The following is a 20,276-nucleotide window of genomic DNA, read 5'->3' as shown; positions in this document are numbered from 1 at the left end:
TGAAATCTCACGTTTCATATACTACATAAGCAAATCAAAATTGTAAAACAAGAGCTGTTAATGTAATATTTTTGAATCCTTATAAAACAAAATTTAAAGTTTTAGAAACTATTATGACAACCCAATACTGAAACAAAAGATCATGTAACCTTGTAATAACCCTGGAATCTGTGCAACTGTAATGTATGAAATAATCTGTATACTGAAATTCAGCTGCAGTGATAAATGTAACCTGCCAAAATGGTTTCATCAAAGACCAGAACATGGACAACCTCACAGTTATACAACAACGGTAGACACTGCAGTTAAGACAATTCAGCAGGTCAAGATGGTGCAGGTGTATAATGTAAACATAATTACAGCACAAATAAGTGCTATAAAGAATTACCATTAGAGTATCACAAAATCAGCTTTATTACATAAATCAGACATGGCAATAGCAAAACCAAAAAAGCATGTATTACACCCTTGCAGAATTGTACTCGGGTGTTATAGATACCTTACAGTTCCTTCACCCTTATCCATTAGAGTACATATGCTTTCCTCAACATGCGTACAGTTACACACACTTGCATCAGTTCCTTCACCCTTATCTATTACAGTACATACATTTTTATCAATATACACAGCCCAACAGACTACAATGTTCATTAAAAACCACCGAAGTTGTTATATATACATATCTTTGTATTTCAAAGCAAGTTTTCACTGTAATCATTTTGAATCTACTGTCTGAAATGAAATACAGAACACATTCTTTAGCATATTAAGTTGAATTGCCACCATTATAAATGTAAATTCATGAAGCAAATAACACACCCCAGAGGCTGTAACCCGTTAAATAAAAGAACAGGTTTGTCTTAAATGAAAACTACATATAAACCATGATTACCTTTTGCAGGAACTGTAATGCAAAAATAAAAACGAAGGAAAACACTATGGTTCAAAGGAGTTTACCATAAAAATACATACAGACATTGCTGGCTATCATGGCATGGACAAGAAGTCCAACTTTGAGCTTAAATTGCAAAAATGGGTCTGTCTTAGAATTTCAAAGTTTTAGTTCCTGCACATAGCCTCACAAGTGAAGAACATAAATCCAACAACATTTCCGTGGAACACTCATTATTACGCGGGAAAATTTACTATTTTCTATTGTAAACAAAGCAGCATGGCACTGAGTCAAATTTATAAACAACTCTCAACCCTCACAAATTAATCAAGTAATGCTCAGAAGTCCACATTATATGGCTTGATGAAAAGCACAGCACGTTACACGTACCACAGAAAATGGATACAAGTATTAAATATAATAATAGACAAAAAAACTGAAAACGGGACCTTCATTCCTTCACTAATGAGCAGATGCTTACAATTTTTCTGAAGCCCACAAGAAAGGCCACAGATAATTGCAAGATATTTGCAGGTGAAGAAAGGCAAATGTAACAAGATTATTACAAAGTAACATCGAATTAATTTTAAAACAAAATACACGCTTACCTGTCGCATCTTCATAGATAAAAGGCCAAAAATTTCTATCACTTCAGTTGGCAGATTTCTTGTAAAATTTCGAATATTTCAATCCGAACTAGTATTGCACTGCACTTACTACATTTTACATTCAAACAAATAATTGCCTTTTTTATGAATCCATGTTAAAGTCACTGTATTATTTTAGCCTATTCGTCACGGCAAGTGGGCTGCCATTTTGCGAAGTATTCACAGCTCGTGTTCGGTTCCGTGAGCGTTAAAATTGTTCAACTTTCTATTAAAATTCCCACAAATACACAGATTCTATTCAAAATAATGAGCTTTCATTTCACAATTCAAACAATTAATATTACCAAAAATAAACTCGAACAAAATTACACACTGTTAGCGTCGCCAATAGCTACTGCATATGTCAGCCATATTGCCTTCTTCTTCACTGACTTATACCCAGAATGCTCAGCGCGGATTACGTGCCAGACTTGAATACCGTGTTTAACCGAAAATACGCTCATGCTCAGAAATTTCACTTTGGAAGCAATCGGAAGATTCTATTTAATTAACAAAAAATTCCACTGTGTGATTTGGATGTAACGGCAGCTTTTATCCTGGAAATTCTTCCAATAAATGTGCCACTCCAGTCACCATCTACTCTTTTAAAGTAAAATGTTATAAAATAGTTATTCTGCAAATGTTTCAATCTCTGAATAAATTTCTTACACCTACGAGTAATAAAGGACGTAAAATACTTAAGTTAATCAATAACAAACGTGATAAAGAAGGCCCAAAAATTTATACAGTCCTGCTACAGAATGCAGAATAATTCATCTAATGGCACATAAAATGTATTTTTCTTAAATTCATCAATAAAATCCACCATGTTCAAGTCCCCTGCAGTGGCCTCATTAACATAGTGACTCTTTTAGATACAATATTCTGCCCATATCAATTACCAGTGTGGTAAAATGAATTCCATTCCAAACAAATATTTTATAGGGCTTTTGAGTAAAAGGCTTACATGTTCCAAAAACAGTATTACACCAGCTTGACTGATTTGCCCCCCCCCCCAAGACCACAAAGCTGAAGAACAGGATATGACAACATGCATAAAACAACACTTTCCAGAATTTGTATTGTGCATGCTTCTATTATCAATGTTGCCTGAAGTGATATTAAATTTTATGCATTCAGTATCTATAAAAAAATAGTCTAAGACAAAGCAGATTAAAGTGGGGTGAGTGAAATAATACACTATCTCCATATTTTCAAAATAATGCCTATAATAAATCACTTATGGAGAATTTTATATTAACAAAACTATGAAGGTCATTCTGATAGCCTAAGAACAATGCAGTTTCAGATAAAACCATCACCAAGGTCATTTTTCAAAACCTATAAAGAGTTTCAGTTAATTTTACTGGTTCAAAGCAATATCCAGAATTCATATGCCTCCAGAGAATAGCCTGTAAAATGTTGACTAAAAGCACTGCAATACCAAATTTTTAAGACGGGGCACTTGCAAAGTGGATTTTATGCAGCCTACGTGGCACTACAAAGACAAACAATTCTTATGTACACTTCCATTTGGACACGCCCTAAATGTTGTAACAATTTTTTAAAAGAATTGCACATCATGTACCGCATTTTGATGCACAAGTCAAAAAGACGTAAAAGTGCATATTAACGTTCCTTCATTACAATGAACCGTAAGTGGTTATCCAAAATGTCATATGTAAAAAAGAAAATGGAAATATGTTTACAGTTCAATAAATGAACATAATTCTTCAAATTCAAATCTCAAAACTACTTTTCTAGAATTCTATTAAAAGTACTAAATGTACGCTATTAGGACACATCAAATGTTGTCACACTAATCCACATATTTTCAGTACACCCTAAAAATATGATCTTATGCCAAATGTTGCATTTAATCACTAAAGTAGCCATCTTACGAGCTACACCACCTACTGTTCATGAGTTTCATTTTGTATCTAAAATACTGTCTATAATGAAGGAACCAACAAACAAGTTTGCATTACATTTGTTCATGTTCTTGCTTGTAATTACTTAATGTTTATCAACACAGCTTTCATTTATAATCATTGTAATTTATTAGGCAAGATGCATTTCAGTTCTATTGGACCATTATCAGTGCCACCTGCGAGACCTCACTACATACAATCTGATTACTGCCAAATTATTGTTATAGTCACTTCACAATATTTGTTGCTGAATTATGGTTATTCTATTCCTTGCAGAATGTGCATTATTTGTTATGAATTATTATATTCACTCTTCATTTCATTTATGGAAGATGATATTAGTGGTTCTGTAGAACTGTCTAAAACAGTGGTTCTTAACCTCTGGAGCATACCCCAAAATTGAACCCGTGCTAATTTGAGATAGTCGCCAAGGGTCACTGTAAAATTTTAATATTAGTCGAGATTCTGACAGACATATAGGGAACAATAATTTAAGTTCTGCAGCCAGTCACCAACTACCACAGCTGGTGAAGACATTGCTGAGATGGCAGATTAATTCTTTAGAGACGGCTGGTAATGGAATCTGTGTTCCAGTGTATGTGCTCGTGGTGCACCAGCTTGTATGTGGTATATATCAAGGTAAAGAAAGTCAATAAGGAAACTGATGTTTCACTGCCTCCTTCAGATCATGCTGATAAAGGGCTCTTGCTTAAATTTGGAGTTCCAATGACACATATGATTAAGGTAGTAAATTCTGTAAAATAAGATCCCTTAATTTCAGAATCTTCAATCAAATCATTTGTTGTACAACTCAGAGGTTACATGATTATCGTGAAGAAAAGTACTCAGAAGATTGGTAAGTACTATGCAATGATGAGCAACACCATTTGTTGGAAAAGAACCATCCTCTCAAATAAGATTTTCATGTTCCAAATCCATGTTAAAAGTTCGCTACCTCGCAAACAATCAATGATCTGAATATTTCTAAGGTTGCACTATCAGATTTAAGAGGTTTCAAGAAAATGCTAAAGCTGTGGACACAGGAGAAAGTCAGGAAAAAACTTTTATTTTCAACATTAAGTAACCATCTGGATGACCATTCGACATTAATCTATCTGCATACAGGGAGGGCATCACTTGGAACAACCCAAATCAGAATTTAACTACTATTTTCCCAAGAATGCATTTAAATACAACCGGGTGACAAACGCATTTAATATCAGCATAGAAGACCCACTGCAAGAAATCACCAACATAATGAAAAAATAAAAAGAAGAGATGCCTCAAAACAATTTCAAAAAGAAACAAGTGAGGCAATCATAGTGGTCCTCTTTGTAACTATACATGTGAGGTTGATCTTAGCATTTACTGTTAGGAAGATGAAATTCAAAAACTATGCTTCAGCCTGAGCACGCACTACAAAGTAGCCTGTCTTATCTACCTCTGTTAAATTTGTATAATCCTGCCTAATGTCAAAGCTCCATAGTCATGGTTATAACTGCCCACCATTAACAATGTTTACCATTATTTAAATGTTAACTGGTGTTTAAAATTTTGTAATGAATTATCTTTATTTTAGTGTATATAATAAAAAATTCAAGCTTGGGTTGCAAAATTTGCAATTTGGGTCATGGTTATACAAGGTCAAGAACCACTGATGTAAACATGTAGCCATTAATTATAAGCTTATTTGAATTTCTCATAGCTGAAAATGAACCGAAGTACCAGCATATAGAAGAATTATGTGTAAACAAAGTTTTACACATCACTCAATTCTAAAATGTCCACATTTACAAAATATCATCATTGATGTATATGATCTTCATGTACGAAATGGGCACTCATGTTACATAAAGTACCATGTTAATCCAATAAAGCAGTGGTATTTAAAAACAATCAGTCTCTCCACAGCAGTTTTTAAAGCATGCCACATCAGATAAATATTACTTTCATCCCATCAGTTATCTAACACAATATAACTAGAGCAACAATTTTGCAATCCTGAATAGCAGCTTTCCAAACTGCAATGTAACTCAACCCTCTGATGTCCAATGGCAGTGGCTGTATTTTGATTATGTAGAATTGATCCTGATTCTGAAATATCAGCTGAACCCCTTGGTAATGTTTGACTGACTAATCACCAAATGGGGATAAAATAATCTTTATCACTGAATAAACACAGACTGTATTAGCACAAGCTTCAACTGGATCAAAAAATTAAAAAAAAAAAAAAATCGAAAAAAATATGAAATTCTCAAACAATAAACACAGTACGCGACTGTGATCTTGAGACTTGCAAGGAATGCAGGAAGTCTGAAGCGTTAAAGGCAGACGCTATCTTTCCTCCTTCACCCAGCAAGTCTCAAGATTAGTCACAGACTATAAGTTAATTCCATGCAAGACCAAAAGCTTCCCCTCCACTGAAATGCTGATTAACTGTGATCACTATGCAGAATAAATTTTGTATCTGATAAAACTAATTAAAATAAACATCTAATCCACAAATCAATACAGCAATAAGTCATATTTTATAGCCCAAAATTATGGTTAGCTTATTGAAACATGAGTGCCCAGGAATTGAAACTAAAGAATTTCCCATAACCTGTAGTTTCTTATGACCTTGGCCAAGATGAACAATTTACCTGAAAGCCATCAGACAATGGAACTTGCTACAGTGATAAACAAAGTGATGGGATTTAGCATGACCTTATCTTATAAAAAAAATTATAAATATTATGTTAGTGCAGTATCATTTTGTCTGATGACTCTCAATATGGTTGCTTAAATTAGACTTACATAGATTCTGCATTTCTTTCATATGAAGTCAAATCCTGGATCTAGTACCTCAAAGTATAGATGGCATTCAGTGTCTTATTTGACCTTGTATTCATATTCTTCTATCTATAAAATAATCCAGACTTGATGACAATAATGAAAAGCATAACACTTTTGCTGGTGCCATGCTCACAATCTCCTCCGTTTTCGTGGCCGTGGAGGATTCCATGATACTCGTGTACTATCTGTCACAGAAATTATGTCCAAACCACCCATCTGAAGACCCTTGATGGCTGCCTGAAAAAGAATAAACATAAATTAACGTTTTATGATTCTGATACTGATTTCAATATGTTTCAGCATGAATAATTCTCAATTTCATTTATAAATAGCACTAAAATGAATGCAGTAGTTCTAAATCAGGAATGGTGTAAATAATTCTGAACACAATAGCAAATACAATGCACAAAACATGACAATAATCCAAGGTGTTCATCATTATTTAGATCACCTAGACTCAAACGATGGGATTGTGTTAAATGCGAAGAGACAAGGAGAGAAACAGATTGTCTATTTCAAGGTAATATTATTACTTCTGGCTGCAGGACTGAGCCGATCACAATTAATGCAATCCACCTCACCAAAATTTAGATCAAGAATGTACCCCAGAGAATAAATAAATAAAATAAATAAAAACATCCAAATAATTCTTTGGTTATTTAAACTGTTTTCAATTCCTTATCTCAAGCAGCAAACATGAACTGAAAAAGATTTTGAAAGGAGTCTTCAATGTTTTATTTCAAGGTAATATCCCTGAATTTAGGTGAAGGGACTGAAGAAAACCACAAACCATTTAGGTCAGGATAGTTAGTGTCTGGGCCAAGATCAGAACCAAGTATTTCCCAAACATGAAGCTGAAACATTAAACTAATAAACCATATAGTTTATGAAACTTCTGATATTGAACAGCAACTAAATTCAAATCATAGTCACCTCTAAGAAAGTCATGACAATACAAGCACAAAACTACACTTTTACACTGCCAATGTGATACACAACTGTCACTTCAAAATTCTCATGCCATCAAGGGATAATGCAAAAAAACAAAACAAACAAAACAATGGATAAATTTAAAAAAAGATGTCATGAATCTATAACAAGGTTAACCAGAATGGATGATATCTCATCACACAATTCAATACCCATAAATGGAATTAACAGGAGTTTTCAAATACCAAGCACGGAGGTCAGGATGATGAGAAAAAGGGGCCCCTGTTTGGCCAATCTGCTACAACGCACTACAGGAATGTTAATATTCAGCAGCAATTCCTTCAATTATATACTTTCTGGTTCAAATCTAATTACAAAACAAGGGGCACAGTACAGAAAGTAGGCATTAGTACTGCGTGGTTTATTTAACTATCTTGGCACTGATAGCTGTCAGAGATGCTCAGAGTCGACACGAGATCTTCGACAATCCTAGGAGGGTCTGCATAAACGTACTCATTCTGACGTTCCCACAGAAAAAAATAATCCATCGGAGTTAGATCCAGCGACCGAGGAGGCCATGCAATCGGTTATCCACATTTAATCCACGTTCCTGGATATGCCGCGTTCAACCATTGCAGGATATCTCCCCCAAAGTGCGCCGGAGCTCCGTCAGGTTCTAACCATAGCCTCTGCCTCCCAAATGGAGGCACATATTCAAGCAGCCATAATAGAAGTTTCCAGAAAATCACGATATCATTGAGTTGCCAGCCTTTCAGGTATCTGATGGAGCCCATGACAATGTAACCGACGAAACCGGCCCAAACGCCGACGATGAAGCGGACAGCAAAAGGATTATCCCGTGCCCAGAGATGACTTGCGGACGTTGAACACTAACGCGTAAAACACGCGATATCATTGAGCAGCCAGCCTTTCAGGTAGCTGATAGAACCCACGACAATGCCCCCGACGACACCAGCCCGACGATGAAGCGAACTAGGCACTCACGTTCGCGGACTGCAAAAGATTATCCCGTGCCCAAAGATGACTTGCGGACGTTGAACACTAACGCGTAAAACACGCTTAGTTTGTCCAAAGCCGCGTTCAACCATTGCAGGATATCTCTCCCAAAGTGCGCCGGAGCTCCGTCAGGTTCTAACCATAGCCTCTGCCTCCCAAATGGAGGCACATATTCAAGCAGCCATAATAGAAGTTTCCAGAAAATCTCGATATCATTGAGTTGCCAGCCTTTCAGGTATCTGATGGAGCCCATGACAATGTAACCGACGAAACCGGCCCAAACGCCGACGATGAAGCGGACAGCAAAAGGATTATCCCGTGCCCAGAGATGACTTGCGGACGTTGAACACTAACGCGTAAAACACGCGATATCATTGAGCAGCCAGCCTTTCAGGTAGCTGATAGAACCCACGACAATGCCCCCGACGACACCAGCCCGACGATGAAGCGAACTAGGCACTCACGTTCGCGGACTGCAAAAGATTATCCCGTGCCCAAAGATGACTTGCGGACGTTGAACACTAACGCGTAAAACACGCTTAGTTTGTCCAAAGCCGCGTTCAACCATTGCAGGATATCTCTCCCAAAGTGCGCCGGAGCTCCGTCAGGTTCTAACCATAGCCTCTGCCTCCCAAATGGAGGCACATATTCAAGCAGCCATAATAGAAGTTTCCAGAAAATCTCGATATCATTGAGTTGCCAGCCTTTCAGGTATCTGATGGAACCCATGACAATGTAACCGACGAAACCGGCCCAAACGCCGACGATGAAGCGGTCAGCAAAAGGATTATCCCGTGCCCAGAGATGACTTGCGGACGTTGAACACTAACGCGTAAAACACGCGATATCATTGAGCAGCCAGCCTTTCAGGTAGCTGATAGAGCCCACGACAATGCCCCCGACGACACCAGCCCGATGATGAAGCGGACTAGGCACTCACGTTCGCGGACAGCAAAAGATTATCCCGTGCCCAAAGATGACTTGCGGACGTTGAACACTAACGCGTAAAACACGCTTAGTTTGTCCAAAGCATGTTGTATAAAAAGTCTCTTCTGCAGAGTGTTAATGTATCAATTCACAAATTGCAACGATCGTCTGGAAACAGATGCGTCGCTCAGCGAGTAGTGGTATGGATACAAGTGCTCGTCATGAAGGACGTCCAGGACCGTCGGATGGGGTAGTCCAAATTATCGTGCGATATCGCGAGAGCTGTTCCACGGCTGTCGTTCCAAAGCTGCAAATATGGCATCTTAACTAGGTGGTGTTCGTACAGTCCACGGTAACCTGTATCACTGAGACGCTCCGCCTGTGGTCGAAACGCATTAGCGTCTGAATGACGTAGACTAGGATAACAACGCGTATTCCCGTGCAGCAGTACCAACTTGGCCATTACAGGCACCGAGGGTTACGATGATGCAGCAGTATTCGTTGTGTGTATTCCATGATCACTTGGTCAAAACTTAGACCTGCTGTGCGCTGGGTCTTGAGTACACCTAATACAACTGCTAAGAAGTGTTGCTCATATTTGAAGGTGACGTGTACAGTAGGGCACCGCATATACGGCAGGTTAGGGACCAGACACCCGCCGAAACGCGGATCTTTGCCTTTTTCCATTTGCAAATGCATATCAAAGCCTAATAAGATGTTTACACAATCATATAGTAAGCGCACAATAGCGCTAGGCCTAAAAAACGATATGAAAGTAAAATGAATATCAGTAGTAGCTGTAAACAGACTGAATCAGTGACGAGAAAATGGCGCCGGACGCACTTCTCTGACTCAGCTGTTGAGCGAGTGGGGCATATGCACGCAATTGATAGTGTCCATAACGTCACTATGGGGTTTAGAGGGTTAAATGCATTTCAGTTGTAGCATGGCATGCATAACAAAAAACTGATTTGGCCACTTTCCCAGCACACCCACAAGCAGAACTTCTGACATACCCCCAGAGGGGTAAAGTCAAGTGACTTCCATTTCCAGCAAACCGATCACCGAGAGCAATACAATGCTGAAGATTGCAATCTTCTGGGTTATTGTGCTGTGTAGTCTCCCGGAAGACTGCAATCTTCAGTCTCACCACTGTGAAAATCTCAAATCCTTCAATACAATGATGCTATAATGAAGTCCTGCTCCATTTAACTAAAACTTCCAACATCGGAAAAGTGAAGCTCTCCAGCAACGCATAATAAATGTTTCCAACAAAGAAAAACAACCGATCACGTTATAACAAAGCAGACCACACCACATTCATTTCTGGGGAGTCACAGACATGCTGAATGTCATGGGATTGTCAGATCCGTCAAAGACAGCAAGCATGCTTGCAAACACCACCATTTGGAGAAATAAGTTTCATCTGTAAACATCATCGCGTGCACTGCTGACTTAGTTGTTTGTAGCCATTGGCAGCATGAAGACTGTCTAACTCATTCAACATCTAATTCTGAAGTGTGCAGTAATCTTTTCCTCGAATAATTTCTGCACAGCTAGACTAAGTTCACCACAGCATGTAGTGCTTTCAACTGTGGAGTCTGCTACACAATAAACACAAATGTGCAGAAACACATTCCTTCTGCAAATGACAAACCTTTTGAACAAACATATACGAAGTCCGAGACAAAAATAACGAGACTAATGCTGTAACTCTTTTTATTTACACATTTACAAGAATTAACTGTGATCGCCCTCGAAATAGATCCCTTCGGGGCCAACACAGCTGCATATGATGCTGCCACTTGAAAGCAGCGCTGTAGATCATTTTCAGTAAGGCTGTTCAGCAGCAATGTCATTCTTGCCTTCACCACTTCTACCATCTCAAAATGGGTCCTTCTAAGCATGGACTTGATCTTGGGGAAGAGAAATAAGTCACAGGAAGCCAGGTCTGGAGAACAGGAGGGGTGAACAAGCACAATTATGTTCATATTGGTTAAAAACTGCTTCACAGACAAAGCTGTGCAGGCTGGCATGTTATCCTGGTGCAAAATCCACAAGTTTTTCCACAACTTGTCATTTTCTTCTCAATCGTTCGCGCAATTTTGACAAAATTCCGAATATTGCTGATACCGTCTGGTCGCTGGGAACCCACTCTGCCATCAAAACCCCCTTAATATCAAATAATACAGCCAACATGGCTTTGAACTTCGAACGGCTCATGTGTCCTTTTGTTCTGGAGAGGACTGTAACTTGAAGTGCATGGACTATTGCTTAGTTTCCGGATCACATTGAAATATCCTAATCACAAGTATTACCAATTTCAACAAATCCAGTTCGTCCTCAATGTGATGCAAAAGGCCAGAATAAATTTCCTTTCGAACTTCTTTTACTTCAGCTGACAAAATTTTACGAACACAAACCTTTTTCATGTTCAATTCTTCGGTTAACACACGTCGAACACTTTGCCCTGTCTAAAGTAACTATCTCAGCTATTACTCGAACACCTACGGACTTTTCGAATAAAATCTTGCACTTTTTCAATGTTGTTAGACATAGACGACCTGAGCGATCATCATCTTCCACGCTTTCCCTGCCTTCCAAAAATAGTTTGTGCCATTCGAACATACGTGTAGGAGACATACAATCTTCACTGTAAGCCTCCGTCAATAATTTAAAAGTTTCTGTCGCGGATTTCTTAACTTTAACGAGAAACGCAACGTTAACACGTTGTTTGAATTTACAATCTGACATTTTTCGACCGAGCGTTAAAACACGTCTTTACAGAAACACTCATCCACTGCTATTGAATGAAGGGATCAAGTTGAAACTTGCATCACTGGTAGAGGATACATCAATGTCAAATTTGGATTATTTCGCCCTCACTACTATTGGTTGCCTAGTTATAGCATCAGCCACGTTATTTTGTGCCAGATCTCGTATTTCAGTGTTTTGATTTTTTAAACGCTTAAGTGTATGTTGGTATTTGCATCCAAGTACAAATGACAAAAATGAGAAGACGTAATTTGGCCCATGTTGTCAGTGGAATAAGTTTTACCTGTCCTACATTTCACTTTGTAAATTTTTTTATACAAAATCCTTGTTTTCATTAACATGCACATAACTGTATAATGCCAACATGTGTAGCAACAACCCAATATAGATGTAACTGTAGACTTCGTGTAGCAGTGCATTTAATATTCAAATAAATGCCATTTCTTTTGTTTGTATAAAATTTAAAATGAAAAACCCCGGACGCATATTCTTTTGTGCTATAGTTGAAACTGATACCTACAGCATTTATGGCAATAGTGCAGTCTGATACACATGAGAAAGGAATAATAATAAAATTCACTTGGATTTGAAATTTACCACAACGAAATTCAAGAAGACACGAAAGAACATGTTTATTTCCTCTTCAATCATTAAATGAGTAACTAACAAGAAACAAGTACATTAGCTTTTATCACCCATTCATCACTGTTGACACGTGATCCAGCTGGCTGTGTCACACTAACATGCCTTTAAACCACTAATCCCAGACTTGAAGTCCATCTGACAACCCCACAGTACATGGGTCTGAATCCCCAGTCACTGTGCAATAAAATATTAACCGTTAAATGACTGCTCCATTGTCTCCATCAGAGAAGCTAAGGAATTGTGTGTAGACCGATTCCAATCTATACATAAATACTGATTACGCTACAACTGCAAAGGTTATATAGTGATGTAGTGCAAAGATATGGCCTGCTTCGAGGCACTAATCAAGAATTTAGCGGGAGAAGCTGAGGACAACCTGCCAGCTAAGAACTGATAATCAGGCTAATATCTTAACAGGGTACCTCAAAAAAGTAAATCTATTGCATTACATCAACAACGGAAAAAATCATATGGACTCATTTCTCCACAAGATTAATATGATAATGAGGAAACATTTGGTACCCAATGTTTTTAATTTATAGCAGAGTCAAATTAGATCCAATGATGCATCTCATCAACCAAAGGATTTTATACCTTACAATGACTGTGATGACAGTAGACCTGAGCCTACACCTAAAACATAAATGGAAGGCGTAGGCAATGCAAAGGAGGGCATGGTGAGATTTGTGATGGCCACCCTCTGCAAAACTAAATTTTGGAAACCTACAAGATAAAAGACTGGGGGGGGGGGGGGTTACAAATGCTGCTTTTGGGTGCAAGTGCATGAGACACAAAGGGGATAATGGGCAAAGACACAAAAGCAATGATTTCATGTTGAATTTCAATTGAAATTTTCCACTGGCCATAAACACAATATAACCCCACTAATAGAGATCTATGATTTTTACCGCCTCATTTCTCAAATGTATTTTATTTATTCATAATAAAAATGTTTCCAAAATTGTTTATAACACAAATATTTTTTATAAAACTTTACCATCATTAAACATGTATCCCATTACAAGAGATAACATTTAGCTTGACTGAAATTTATTTGCTCATTTTTATGACCTAAAACTTGAAAATGTTTACACATAATTGTATTCTGTAACTGATCTTTCCACTACTTCAGACTAACCCTTTTCCTTATGCATGTTCGCAAGAACCATATAATACATTTTTGACAAAATATGTACCTCACTCAGATCTGCGGTTCAAACGTTTTTAAATTCATTACATACACTAAAAACACTCATGTACATGCCTAGGTAAGGCTTCCAAAGGAATAAAATGAATAACAACATACCAATAATGTATTACAAAATAGATATTTGAACCATGGCAGCATAAATACATGACCCACCAAAAACCAGATTACTCAAAATTTTTTACAACACACAAAAAATAAGAACAATGTTGTCAGTACTCACCATTCGGCCTGGTCCAAGACCTTGTACTCGCACACGCACTGTTTTATATCCATGATCTAGTGCTTTCTGGAAAGAAAAAAAATAAATACACTTTTGCAACAAAATGACACCAAATTACATGCTACCATTTTCAAATTTAATCAACTTATAAATAATTTTACACAAACCAATGTTATATTTGTATAACTTTAAACAGGCCAGACATTAACTTAGCAGCACAACAGTATGACGCACATGAAGACAGACTGCATGTTCAAGGAAAAACAATAAATGTCACTCAGCTCCTTAACCAATAAAAATGACTATTCTGGCCTGTTCCTTAGCACACATTTTAATACTTCAATTATCTTACCATACTAAGACTGATGGCTGTTGCTTGTGCTGCAATATTAGTGCCTTTACGTGCATTTTTAAAGCCTTCCACTCCACATGATCTCAACAACTTCACAAGCCCTGTAACAGAAAATACTCATTACCACACAACCAAGTAAATATAAGAAAAGCCTGGCAAATGATGGATTTAAACAAGCTCGGAAAGTGTATTCTATACCAGAATACGCATACCCTCATGGATTTAGAGGTATTAAATCTGCCTTGTTTGATAGTTTCCATTCTGACCACCAGATCACAGCACCTGTCTTTATCACGAGTTTCATCTGTCACCTTGTAATCACCTCTTGCAGGCCATTCAACAGTTCAATTTTGAGGTCATGTGGAATAGCACAACTTTCATACCAAATTTCATCCAAATCTGTCCAGGTGAATCAACTGGAGACGCAACCAGCCCACGATTGCGTTCCTACTGTGCAAAGAACGCATAAAAATGGAATGTTGGTCCTGCCATTATAAGTACAGTGGATGCAAAACAACTCGATGCTTCAATGACCATTATAAATACACACATGGAAGCGAGGGGAAGACTACAAAGCATGGAGACATCAGCATGCAAAACGAATACATTCAGGCTGTACAAGCAGCGCCTGCATTGCTAGTGTTTTACAATTCCTTTGTTTCATAAAATGCAATGCAGAGTGTAAGTGGGTGCATCAAAATGCTGATTGCGTTGAAATTAAGATAATTTGTTTTTGGTTATACTGCAACACTCTGTCATCTTGATCCCCCTAATATTTTTCATCTTCCATTACCCCAACATATTTTTATTCACAACACAAAAATTAATACGAAACTGATACATTCTCAACCAAAAACTGCAGAGAGCATTACAACACTACTACCACTTGCAACAGGCACATACTATGTGATTATAGATTTAAGAACCCTTGGAACAGCAATTCTTTGTACATTGTAAAATAACGTGGTGAGGAATGATCCCATAACCCTCCATGCATATGAGAACAGTACACTGTCACAGAGCTAACACTCATGGCATATGAATATCGATTTGTATTTGACAAAATATTTTATCAACAATTCAGAATTTGTGAAGAATGTGTATTCCCATAAGTATTACACCTTTCTAGTTTTCCTGTACTGGTGAATCAAGAAATGTTTTACACATCCGATTCTCATGACATGAATACAAGCCCCGTGTAGACAAAGTATACTCTCTACAACAAAAACCAAGCGCTTAAAGTTTTCTAAGCCCCAAATCAGAAGTAATTCCAGTATATAGATGATCTTATTTACAGTCATTCGTAATCTTCTTGCAGTTGTATGTCTGTATAGTTTGAAGAAAAATAAACATTAATCGAAATGTCTTTTCTGAGTTGCATGACAGATTTTGAAAAATGGCTGGGGTGGTGCTGAACTCAGCTGGATGTGTTCCCTTGTAGCCAAGTCACTAGTGTTGGGACTAGCATTGAAATGATGGTTTTTTCTAATCCCAATGCGAAGTTTTTGTTCAAAAGATTGTATTCACACAAATATTAATTAAAATTAGCATAAAAACAGATGAACCTGGAAACCAAACTGTACAACAACTGCAGAGTTGAGGGATAGCGCTACCAGGGTACTCCCTCAGGACACCTGCTACTCATCAATGCCAACAGAAGAGTTGGGTAGATAATGTGCATAGAGACTGAAGTATGGGCTGGCTAACACACCAACAATTAAAACTTGAACTAGATCTAATCAGCATTCACAAACATTTTGTTTTTGCTTGTATCTCAAAAAAGTATAATTATACCTGATGATACAATACTGTATTGGGCTAATACATTTCTTATTACTATATTTTACTGCAAAAGTTGCTAATGGCTATCCAGAGATTTATCAAACTGGAGAGGTTAATAAGGCTTGATTTCAAGGAAGCAGCAGTTTTAACAGGGAGCATGCCTATTAATAAGGGTGCAAGTGGTCCACCATGGAAACATTCCAGAAGCAAGGAGCCATTCATAAATGTCAACAGCATACTTGTGGTATGGGGAGGGCAGATCCTCGCACCATAAGTTGAAATGCACCAACCAACAGAATTCAAATTAGCCCTTCCGGCTAGATCCATGTTAACTGGGTGAATAAACAACCATAACGCCGGGCACAAACGGAGCCACTAGTGGCTAAACACGACCACTAGTGGGATAAACAGTGGTCGGAGGCAGCCACAAGTAGCGAGACATGGCCACTACCGCAGCAAGTGGCCCGGTCGGGCCACTACAAACGCTGTCTGTGCTGAGTCTATTAAAACTCCATACAAAATACAGTCCGCAGCTTGTGGCGGCCACAAGTGGCTCCGTTTGCGCCCGGCCTAAGTGTTAAATTCAGTTTCAACTATGTTAAGTTGCCTGGCTGGATGCAGATACTAAGATGAAGTTTGGGTGATATGTTCACTCTTGGCTTGGTTCCTGTATCACACAGAAGTGTTCTTCACATAATGTAAGCGTAAATGACCTGTTATACAAATTTAAACCATATTTCAACATGAGCAATTGATCGTTCACCTCTGCTTAGCCATGTGAATGTGAGGCTAGCAGCCAGCGAGTCGGCTTTGGCTCTCAGAGGGCTGTTACGCCACGTATTATTATATTAATACATTAAGTGGAAGACAATATTTACTCAAGAAACTCCACCCATGAAAAACATAGCTACAATGAAAACAAATGAAGTATCATATGCATGTGCGTATCCCGTGATCTGTATTCCTTCTCGACTCCTAATGCACAGATGTCCTAGAGAAAATAGGGGTATAATATTAAAACGGATCTTAGGGAAATAGATTTTGGCAGTGTGGATAAGTTACCTGGATCAGAACAAAGGCTAGTGGCAGGACTTTGAACACTGTGCTGAACCATCTGGTTCCAAAAGATCTAAGGTATTTCTTGACTCACTACACGTACTATTAGTTTCTCAAGAACGACACTGTTCCATGTAATTAGTTCCTCTAATACAACATTTTTTTTAAAGTAGGTACGTCGATGATATACAATTTATACAACATCAAAGTGAGATATCAATAAGATGGAAACTTGTCATGATGGTAGTGTTTGAAATTGTCACTATTTTATATATTGTACACATTACAACTTTAAGGTGAACTAAATACTTTTGTTACAGTATGAAATAACAATGAATGCTACAAATGTATGAGATTTTTTTACTAATAAATACAACTTGCATGCAAATGAAATGCTGAATGTCAAAAGAGAGAGTCAACAATATTAGAAAATTCAAATATACAAAAACATGATGGTAACAAAAATAAATACAATGAAAACACCTTCCACTTTATTGTTCATCACTCTGATACTCATACCAGACAAGTGTTACAAATCACTCTAGCACCTAACCAGTTATTGGGTACATAGATACCTGTTAGACCTAGAAACATGTACCCAATTCTAGTTGCCACTATATTGTACTTACAAATTCCAGTGATTTGAGTAACCCCAGAACCTAAATGGCCAACAGCGATTTACCTAACTATGACACAAACAAGCCAGTAAAATACAAAGAGATTCCAATCACCGATACTTGCATAATGAATACCTGGTGGTACTAGTGTTTTCACGCAGCAGTGACAAAATCGCAATCATCAGTACACCCCTCATCTCTAACAATTCTTCATTCATTCTTAAAACTGACATGAACAAAGTACCACCAAAAAATGCAGTGATTAATATACACTGGGAGATTGCATCACAATACTTATTCTTAACCTCGGGACTAGATATGGGTGAGTGGTCCGCAACACGCCCTGGCCGTGCTCAGACTGTACATCAGTTTGGTATGTGAAATGGCAAGGTATACTGTTGACATGTATATGCAAGCTGCGATTATTTAATGCCTACTTACTTCCCACCCACCCTGTAGTTACGGTAATCAGAATTATTTATTTTCATGTGTCTTAAAATATGTTCATAGAACATTTTCACAATCTTCCAGGCAGCTTATTTTTGCTCGTACATTATGACATCTAAATCGATGGAAATAATTTTTGGATCATTTCAAAGGGCATATTCCTGCACGTTAAAATTTATTTTCAAGGATTTTCTTAGACCTGGGATGAGGGCAGCAAGTTCAATATATATTGGCGATTGAACACTGCAACAATGTTGACTTAAAAATAATAATGAAAGACCCACCTTGGGCATTACTCACTGAGATGATGGTATTATTTTTCGACGCCTTTATATCACATATAGGCAAATCGCGAAACGGGGTGCCGTTAAACAATCTTGTGGGAGTGTTCTCATCCGGATACATATCTTCTCGACTGCAACAAGTCTCTGTGTAAAATTTTTTCACAAATCAGTTTTTCTATTCAAACGCCGACAAAAAGTAAGACATATCAATATTGGTCTTCTCTATCCTAAGGTGAAAACACCATACGAGCATTCACATTTATATCACCGAATTACAAGAAATCTTACTCATACAATTTATGAGAGTCTACATTCCCTATGCAATTTCGAATGTTCTTGCCTTCTCATCCAACACGCCATCTTGCCATGTTGGTGATATTGAGCCAAGAAATTCGGAATGATAGCCATTTTGAACTTCTACTTGCAAGTTGAGATACAACAAATTCAAAAGCACACACCTCTTTACGGCCATATCAATATCCACTCCCTTTTCTCCGTCAGTACCCTCATCTCTTGCTGGCAATGAGGCATACATTTCACGACGATCTTCACTCTTTCTACGTGGCCCATAACTATGAAAATCTCGAAAGTTCTGTCCGTTTCCACCGAAAGGACTACACAATAAACACTTGGTTACAATGTATTTCAAAAGACCTGGACTGTTAGCATTTTTGACGATTTCAATCGATACAGTTCTATGTTTTATTAATTTTGTAGGCAAATACATTAATTTCTTCAACATTTTTGCCTTATTTAGCACAAATTACATACCGTACACAACTAACATCCTACCTTCCTTCACCACCAAGCTAGAAGAGGTCGTTATGAACTGCGAACGTCATCAACACACACACATGCGCATATCAATGCTGCTGGTTGGCAACGTAACGCCAAACGTATTGTGCTGGCATCTATAAAGGAAAGGCAGAGAATCAGCAATCTTGGGTTTAAATAATTTAAAAGAATGCTGCTGTTCATTTTATTTCCTCATTCAGCTGACCCTTCCTCCATTACCTAATTTGTACAACACCACCAACAATTACTTTTTAAACCCTGGTATTTCATATAAACTTAGTATAAAAGTGCTGCTTTCACACAATGAACTTCAGCTAACTCATTCATAGGATGGGTCATATGGACCATAGATTTTCATCTAGTCAACTAACCAATTAAGTGCCAAAATTAATCTTACATTCTATTTGAAATTTGTTTGATCAAAAAATTGGCCCATTTATTCTCCAAGCACCAACTGCAAACCATACTTTGAATTTCAATGTACACACACTTCATACACAATGAAGATTCTGTTTACATACCTGTTCAATGTACACCACACTTCCCCATAATAATATATAATCTGGTTCAAGAAGACCATTAAAACAGTTGTGGAGCGAGATTTTCAAAAGTGTCAGCCAGATTCCAAGGCAAGGGCAGTAATGAAAATCTTTGCAATTGAGCATGTATGATATTTCACCTTCCTTTGTGCACAGTCGTGTCACATTATGACAAAACAAAGGTTGCACATTTAAAATAACAAACGTGATAGTGTTATATCTAAAGCCAGCACTCAAGGAAATAGCATCTCTTCTAAATGTATCTGTGCAAAAAGATGGGAAACATAAGCCTGAATGAGCAAACAGTGCATTTTATCTGATCAGTTCTGCTGTATTCCAGGGTATGGAGTACCACACCCCATGACAGCGCTCAAA

At 37.7% G+C, this 20,276-nt stretch overlaps 1 protein-coding gene across 4 annotated transcripts; it reads right to left on the bottom strand.

Annotated features, from left to right (window-relative positions):
- Positions 1 to 396: 396 nt before the first annotated feature.
- mRpS11 (mitochondrial ribosomal protein S11) lies at positions 397 to 19,415 on the bottom strand. Of its 4 annotated transcripts, none has more exons than XM_022069495.2 (5): positions 19,026 to 19,415; positions 18,568 to 18,698; positions 14,382 to 14,482; positions 14,030 to 14,095; positions 397 to 6,542 (listed from the first exon to the last, which is right to left on the bottom strand). In XM_022069495.2, the coding sequence occupies exons 1-5, from the start codon at positions 19,307 to 19,309 to the stop codon at positions 6,435 to 6,437; spliced, it is 690 nt and encodes a 229-aa protein (XP_021925187.1). In that variant the 5' UTR covers positions 19,310 to 19,415; the 3' UTR covers positions 397 to 6,434. The 4 variants fall into 4 exon arrangements, with proteins under 4 accessions (XP_021925187.1, XP_021925192.1, XP_087200274.1 ...); XM_022069500.2 differs by having other exon boundaries at positions 18,568 to 18,711; positions 19,026 to 19,167; XM_022069498.2 differs by lacking the exons at positions 397 to 6,542; positions 14,030 to 14,095 and having other exon boundaries at positions 14,395 to 14,482; positions 18,584 to 18,698.
- Positions 19,416 to 20,276: the final 861 nt, after the last annotated feature.

The sequence above is a fragment of the Zootermopsis nevadensis genome, unplaced genomic scaffold, assembly GCF_977971745.1.
Source record: "Zootermopsis nevadensis isolate Lab colony 2312 unplaced genomic scaffold, Znev_1.0 Znev_ptg000007l, whole genome shotgun sequence".
NCBI lineage: Eukaryota > Metazoa > Arthropoda > Insecta > Blattodea > Termopsidae > Zootermopsis > Zootermopsis nevadensis.
This window is presented reverse-complemented; position numbering and strand designations above follow the sequence as displayed.